This window comes from Clarias gariepinus, chromosome 14, assembly GCF_024256425.1.
Source record: "Clarias gariepinus isolate MV-2021 ecotype Netherlands chromosome 14, CGAR_prim_01v2, whole genome shotgun sequence".
Lineage (NCBI taxonomy): Eukaryota > Metazoa > Chordata > Actinopteri > Siluriformes > Clariidae > Clarias > Clarias gariepinus.
This window is the reverse complement of record NC_071113.1, coordinates 13,118,941-13,127,334: the sequence shown is the minus strand read 5'-3', so window position 1 is coordinate 13,127,334 and position 8,394 is coordinate 13,118,941. Positions and strand designations below refer to the sequence as shown.

At 43.0% G+C, this 8,394-nt stretch overlaps 1 protein-coding gene across 1 annotated transcript; it reads left to right on the top strand.

The window, feature by feature from the left end:
- The first annotated feature begins 2,323 nt into the window (after positions 1 to 2,323).
- On the top strand, positions 2,324 to 5,344 carry LOC128541295 (uncharacterized). Its single transcript, XM_053511647.1, has one exon. It carries the CDS (start codon positions 2,324 to 2,326, stop codon positions 5,342 to 5,344), a length of 3,021 nt encoding a protein of 1,006 aa, XP_053367622.1.
- Positions 5,345 to 8,394: the final 3,050 nt, after the last annotated feature.

Genomic DNA, 8,394 nt, shown 5'->3' with positions numbered 1-8,394 from the left:
CGTAAAGACACTCGATCTCTCTTGTCCACCAGCGCACCAGCAGAAAAAGGACAGTGGTGAGACAGCAAGAAGTTACACCAGAAAGAGTAATGTACAGTCGAGTGAAATCAGTGACTATGAGTACAGTGAGTTACCTGTTCAGCAGTCTATGAAGCAGCACACTAACTGGAATCCCCACAGTAACCCCAATACTGCAAATTGTCTAAGAGAACCCTATCACTATAGTGAACAGCCATATGGTACAAGATTTCAGCGCAATGATCTTCAGACCGGGCAGTGGCAAGCAAACCCTTCAACTACGGTAGACCTAGCAAAATACCTGCTACGGCGTGAGATGGTAAGCTCAGGATTATCAAAATTTGATGATCAACCAGAAAATTACTGGGCTTGGAAGGCATCCTTTCTTAGCGCTACAGAAGATTTGAATCTCACAGCCACGGAGGAGCTTGATTTGCTTTGTAAATGGCTTGGGCCATCATCTTCTGAACAGGCCAGAAGAATCAGAGCAGTTCACATTCACAATGCCAGAGCGGGGCTTAGGATGGTATGGCAAAGAATAGAAGATATGTACGGTTCAGCTGAAGTAATAGAGAATGCGTTGCTTAAAAAGGTTGAACAATTCCCAAGAATCTCAAGCCAAGACAAACTGAAACTGAGAGAACTGGGCGATACTCTGTTGGAGCTTGAAGCGGCGAGGGCTGATGGATTCTTATCAGGGCTCACATACCTCAATACAGCACGTGGAGTCAATCCAATTGCACAGAAACTTCCATTATATCTGCAAGAGAAATGGATTACAGTAGGAGCGCAGTATAAAGAACAAAATGGTGTGTCTTACCCTCCATTTTCTGTCTTTGTGAAGTTTGTCTGTGATCAGGCCAGAGTCCGTAATGATCCAAGTTTTGCTGATATAGCGGTTGGAAGTTCAAATGCTGTTAAGATGGAGAGAGGTTTCCCGTACAAGACATACATGAAACCTACAATAGCCACGAGGAAAACAGAGGTGTTTGCAGATCTTGAAAAGACTCATTCAAAGGCCACAGAGGAAAAGGTAAATGACCCTGAGAAGCAATGCCCACTGCATAACAAACCACATCCACTAAGGAAATGTCGTAGCTTCAGAGGCAAAACGTTAGATGAAAGAAAATCTTACCTCAAAGACATGAACATCTGTTTCAGGTGCTGCGCATCATACAATCATTTTGCCAAGGACTGCGATAGAACTATACAGTGTAAAGAATGCAACAGCAATCAGCATTCCACTGCATTACATCCAGGTCCAGCACCATGGAAAGCTAGCAAATATGCCCCGTATAAAGACCAAGGCGGGGAGAAACCCACAACTGAAGCCTTGTCAGTGACATCAAAATGCACTGAAATTTGTGGGAATGGTACAAGCTCAAGAACATGTTCCAAAATTTCTCTTGTCAAAGTATATCCAGCAGGACAAAGAGACAAAGCCATCAAAGTATATGCTGTTCTTGATGAACAAAGCAATAGGTCCTTGGCCAAACCTCAGTTCTTCGATCATTTTTGCATTGAAGGAGATGAAATTCCATATACTCTGAAAACATGCTCTGGAACAACGGAAACAGTGGGTAGACGGGCTGGTAACTTCGTTGTGGAATCACTTGATGGTAAAACTCAAATCACCTTACCTACTCTAATAGAATGTGACATGCTTCCAGATGATAGGTCTGAGATACCATCCCCAGAGGTTGCTAGGTACCATCTGCATCTCAAAGACGTGGCAGAGGAGATCCCAGCTGTGGACCCCTGTGCTGCCATCCTCTTGCTCCTAGGCCGAGACGTACTACAAGTGCATAAAGTTCTAGAACAGCGCAGCGGACCACACAACGCACCATTCGCGCAACGTCTTGAACTTGGTTGGGTGATCATTGGAGAGGTGTGTCTTGGAAGAACACACAAAACTTCTGATGTCAGTGTTTTCAGAACTAACATCCTGAGTAGTGGTCGCTCCTCCATTCTTTCACCGTGCAGTAGTAGCATATATGTCAAAGAGAGGTTTGACAACTCAGTGTTGTATTGCAAACTGCAAAACAATGTAGCTACAGCCGTTTCTGATACAGAGGATCTTGGCAGCAGGGTGTTCCAAAGTACATCATGTGATGACAAGGTAGGAATGTCAATTGAAGACAGAATATTCCTCGACATCATGGACAGGGAGGTTTACGTGAATGACTCTAATTCATGGGTAGCGCCATTACCTTTCAAACCAAATAGGCCTCGTTTACCTAAGAACAAGTGCCAAGCTGTCAGACGTTTTAAATCCCTACAACACACACTGGAAAGAAAACCAGATATGAAGGAGCACTTCTTCAAGTTCATGCAAACCATGTTTGATTCCGATCAGGCTGAACTTGCACCCATAATGGAACCACAGCACGAATGTTGGTACTTGCCCATATTTGGTGTTTACCATCAGAAGAAGGATCAAATACGTGTTGTATTTGATTCCAGTGCTAAATATGAGGGTACCTCCCTCAACGATGTGTTGTTGAGTGGACCAGACCTGAACAACACATTGTTGGGTGTTCTCATCCGTTTCCGAAAAGAACATGTGGCAATCACGGCAGACATACAGCACATGTTTTATTGTTTCATTGTCCGTGAAGACCATAGAGACTTCCTCAGGTTTCTATGGTTTAAACATAATGATCCAAATGAAAAAATTGTGGATTACCGCATGAAAGTGCATGTGTTCGGGAACAGTCCGTCGCCTGCTGTGGCCATATATGGGTTACGAAGAGCTGTTCTGTTAGGAGAGGACAAACACGACGCAGAAGTGAAACAATTTGTAATCCGGAATTTCTATGTGGATGATGGACTTGCTTCCTTTCCAACCAGTGAAGAAGCTATCACCGTGTTGAAACGGACAAAGGAAGTACTTGCAGAATCAAACATCAGGCTGCACAAAATAGCCTCTAACAACAGAAAAGTTATGGAAGCATTCTGTCAGGACGACTTGGCCAAAGATTTGCACGGCATTGAGTTACCATCAGATCCCTTACCTTTGCAACGAAGTCTGGGACTCGTGTGGAATCTACAAACCGACACCTTTACTTATTATGTGTCAAAGAGAGAGAAACCGTTTACCAGAAGAGGCATCCTCTCTGTGGTCAATAGTCTCTATGATCCTCTTGGTTTCTTAGCCCCTGTAACAGTACAAGGTAAAGCATTAGTCAGAGAACTAACTAATGATCAATGTGATTGGGACACTCCCATACCAGCTGAAAGAAAAGATCAGTGGAGAGCATGGCTTGATTCACTTCTGGAGCTTAAACAGATTCAGATTAAAAGGCCATATTTTCCCATTTCTCTGTGTTCTACCAGGTACAGAGAACTATGTATCTTTGCAGATGCATCTACCATGGCCATATCAGCTGTAGCATACCTTAGAGCAATTGACACAGAGGGGTACAGCCATGTTGGCTTTCTCCTGGGCAAATCTAAGTTAGCTCCTCGCGCTCCTTTAACTGTTCCACGTCTGGAACTTTGTTCTGCAGTTTTAGCTGTAGAAATGGCAGACTTACTGACCACTGAGTTAGATATTGAACTACAAAGAGTGAAATTCTACATAGACAGTAGAATTGTCTTAGGTTACATTCACAACACAAGCAGAAGATTTCATGTGTATGTTGCCAATAGAGTTGCTCGGATCAGAAGGTGTACTCACCCAAATCAGTGGCAGTTTGTCAGAACAGACCAAAATCCTGCAGACCATGGAACACGTTTCATATCCCCGGAGTTACTGAACCAGACCAGTTGGTTTACAGGCCCTGAGTTTTTGCACAAAGATGGATCAAACAATGACACAATTCATACAGAGATCTACAACCTCGTGGAACCAGACACAGATGTAGAGGTACGGTCACAAGTGTCTGCATTAGTTACCAAAGCCTCTGAGAAGGAGTTTGACTCGCAACGTTTTACACGGTTCTCAAACTGGAAAGTACTAATCAGAGCCATAGCTAGCCTTGTACGCAAGGTCAGATCTTATGCTGGAAACCCTAACTCTAGAACAGACGAACTGACACAAGCAAGGATGATAGTTGTCAGAACTGTTCAACAGGAAACATTTTCAGAGGAACTGAAGCGCCTTGCAGGGAATGAAGAGGTGTCCAAGCACAGCATCATAAGAAAGTTGAACCCCATCTTGGATGAAGATGGAGTAATACGCGTTGGAGGACGTTTATCAGCAGCCGACACATGCTGGGAAGAGAAACACCCCATCATTATTCCCAAAAACAATCACATCGCTACTCTACTTGTCAGACACTTCCACGAACAAGTTGCACACCAGGGTAGACATTTCACAGAAGGTGCTCTTCGGTCAGCTGGACTGTGGATAATTGGAGGCAAAAGACTAGTATCAAGTGTCATACATCACTGTGTAATATGTAAAAGACTTAGAGGCAAGCTTGGAGAACAAAAAATGGCTTCCTTGCCTTCTGATCGAGTTAACCCAAATCCTCCATTCACCAATGTTGGTGTTGATGTGTTCGGTCCATGGAATATCTACACTCGACGAACCAGGGGAGGTCTTGCAGAGAGTAAGCGATGGGCAGTTATTTTCACATGTTTGGGAACACGTGCCGTGCATTTTGAAGTGATAGAGTCACTGTCCTCCGCAAGCTTTATAAATGCATTGAGAAGATTCATTGCTGTCCGAGGACCCGTCAAACTGTTTAGGTCTGATCGTGGAACTAACTTTATTGGAGCCTGTAAAGAGCTAAAGTTGAATGCAGAGGATCCAGATTTTAAAAGCTATCTACAGGATCAAGGGTGCACTTGGGTCTTCAACTCTCCTCATTCCTCACATATGGGTGGGGTTTGGGAAAGGTTAATAAGTGTTGCACGGAGAATTTTAAATGCTTTGCTTCTTAAGACAGATTCCACAAGGCTGTCGCATGAGGTCCTTGTTACTCTTATGTCAGAAATCATGGCCATAATGAATGCCAGACCTCTGGTCCCCATCTCGTCTGACCCAGACATGCCACATGTTCTTTCACCTGCCACACTTTTAACTCAAAAGATAGAGGCCGTGTCTGCACCGAAAGGAGAGTATGACATTAAAGACCTCTATAACAAACAGTGGAGGCAAGTTCAAAGCCTTGCTGATGCCTTTTGGAAGCGCTGGCGTCAAGAATACTTAACAACACTCCAACAAAGGAGAAAATGGCAAGTAAACAAGCCAAACCTTCAGGTCGGAGATGTTGTGCTTCTAAAAGACGCAGCACTCAAAAGAAACGAGTGGCCTACAGGAGTTATAGCACGCGTCATCCCAGTCATCATCAGGCATTGTGGAGATTCTCAAAAATAAATCATTATAAAAATCCGCGTTATCATCATTAGGTCCATATACATTAATCAGATTAATCCGAGTTGATCGAATGTTTCCCTGTACAATCAAAAATCTACCTTTGGGGTCTTTAGTTATTTTATCAATGCGCAAAGGGATAGACTTATGTATTATAGTTATAACTCCTCTGGAATTCGAACAGTAAGCTGAAGACAATACCTGACCCGGCCATCTACGCTTAATTTTGATTATCTCATGATCTAACGTGTGTTTCCTGCAGGAACACAATTTTGGCTCTTATCTGTTTTATTCTACCCATAACTTGTTTAATTTTAGTTAGTTTACGTAGGCCTCTACAATTCCAAGATACACATTCAACCAAAACGTCGGTCATTTTTATAATGTCATATTTAACATAAATAAAGGTAAATAAAGGTAAATCACCTTAGTGCAAGAATAACAATAAGAACCTATAAAGGGTACCATTTGAAATAAAACCCAAAACGAAAAGGAATAGAGCAACCCACCCAGAACCCAGGCCTGATTCCCTAGAACATACAGGCCTTCCCAAACCCCTAAATAACTTTCCTCCATTATCAGGAATAGGTACACACAATACTGAGGAACTATTCTCCTGTAAACCCAACCTCAGCTCAATTACTTGTCTATGTAAAGAAAACAAAAATCCAGATAAGATATTTTATTTATCAACTAAAAATAAAAAAATATGTTATCCTACACGCACGTTGTGCCGACCTTGTTAAAACAGTCCCATAGTGACACCTAGTGGCCGTAGCAAAATTTATGTCTTAAAGTTTGTCCATATAGAGTTGCCGTAGTTAGTGTTGCATCGGGGGAAATTTAACGAGCATTGTATTTCTCTGCTATGCGTTTGATGTTACAAAGGCCTTGAAAATATATGTCTGTGAGTATTAAGTTTGATATTTTCTGTATTAACAGTGGGAAGTGTAATTTAAAGAGACATGTAGGTAGAAATTGTATTAACAAAGGTTAAAGTTGTAAGCTGATTTGTTTAATTATCTAATATGGGAAGCAACATGTTAAATTTGACTGTGACAATTGAATTGTGATACACAAAACACATTATTTGACATTTTATTTATTTGTATGTTCAGTTTTACAGTGCTTCTTTCAAGTAAATTACACTCAATTGAAATACGGCATCTGAGTCTTTCTTGGAGGAACCTGTTAGCTATCTGCCAAGCTAGTCAGGCTCAAGCACTTCAGCAGCCATCATAGTAGGGGCAGAATACACGTACTTTTCAGCCCTCATATATGAAGCACCTAATTGCGCTTTAAGAAGAAAACAAAGGAGAAAACTAAATAAAATATATCTTTAAACAGTACTTATTTAACACTTTATATTATTGTTCTAAGAGACTCAAGTCTGTAAGTAGTACGATGTCACATTTCCAGCAAATTTAGGCCCTACATACCTCTTAGTTTCCAGCAGCCTCATCTGACAAGACTTTAATTTCAATAAAATTTCTCATTAAGTCACCCTTAATTTAGTCATCCTCAGTCACTGGCTCCAGTTTTTTAATGTACTTATTCACGTCCGTTGGTGTATTGAAGACGACAATACGGTCATCGTTGGTCAACAGGAGCCATGCGGGGTATATTACCCGGTGCTTATCCAGACCGAGTTCCCGTAACCGCTTCCTCACTTCGTCATAACTCCTTTGTCGCTTATACACCTTTGTTGGCAGGTCAGGAAGAAATCTTATTTTGTTTTGGTACATCACCTCTTTCTGTATCCGCGCAGCTTTCAAGATAATTTCTCTGTCCTTGTAGTTTAAGCACTTAATGATGATAGTTCTCGGGTACGTAGTGGAACTTTGGCTCGCTGTTATCCGGTGCGCTCTCTCCAAAACCGGCGGCGTTATTTTCAGAGTATCCGCTATCCGTTTTTCCATAAAGGATCAGGTATCATTGCCTTCTACTTTCTCGGGTATGCCCAGTACACGCAGGTTATTGCGTCTACTCCTCCCTTCTAAGTCTTCGACTTTGTTATTGAGGTTTTCTGTATTGTTTTTGAGTTTTTCGATAGTTAGTTTCAGGTTTTGAATCTCGTCTTCTGCCGTAGATATTCGCCTTTCGGCCTCCATGATACGCCCACTACAGACTTTCACGTCCTTTTGGACAGTCTTTATTTCCGTCAGTACACCGTCAATTTTTGTGTTAAAGTCTTGTTTGAATGAGGTTATGGCAAGCATGAGGTCCTTTGTTGATGAATTTTCCATATGTATGACTTGTTCAGCGTCCGTGGACACGCCAGCGTGTGCCTGCTCCGCTGAACATGGCTCCCCTTCAGCTAGCTCCTGACCTACATCCTCCAGGCTCTCCATCGTTTTCTTCTCCTTAGCCGCTTTTTTTGGCATATTTGAAGTAGTTTACTCTCGTGCTTACAATTTTGTCTCTTTATATGACCTCTCTCTGGAATATTATGCAGGATATATTGAAAAGCAATTAAGCACGAGGAAAACGCGTCTGCTCACCTTGCCGCCATAACCGGAAGTCATCTGGCGCTGATTTTATCCAGCTTATAAGGGAGCGCAACGCGCTGTGTCGCCGCTGGATTATTGTGTGTTGTTTCGCCGCAGTTTTCTCGCGTTTATGTTCATGGTTTTTCACGTTGCCGATTTCGCTTTGTTCCTCATTTTTGCCCCTCGCCTCACGATTTGGATTTATCGACACGCTTGGATTTAACAGCTTTGAACTTTCACTTTCGTTTCTCGACCACGACCCTGTTTCGCGTCAGTTTTAACCCAACGCCCTCGCTGACTGATCACACGGCTCTGAACTCCCGCTCTCACATCCTCGACTATGGCTCAGCTTCACGTTTTGGCACGACGACATCGCGGACCGACTTCACGGCTCCGATCTAACACTTCCGCCGTCACGACCACGGCTCTGTCTCACGCCCCGGTGGCAATGCGACGCTACGGATTCCGCATCTCGGCTCCAGCGCCTTCGCTCTCAGTACAGCGGCACCACAGAAGGACTGGAGGGCTCATGACCCGCACCTGCACCTGGGTCCATCTCCACAG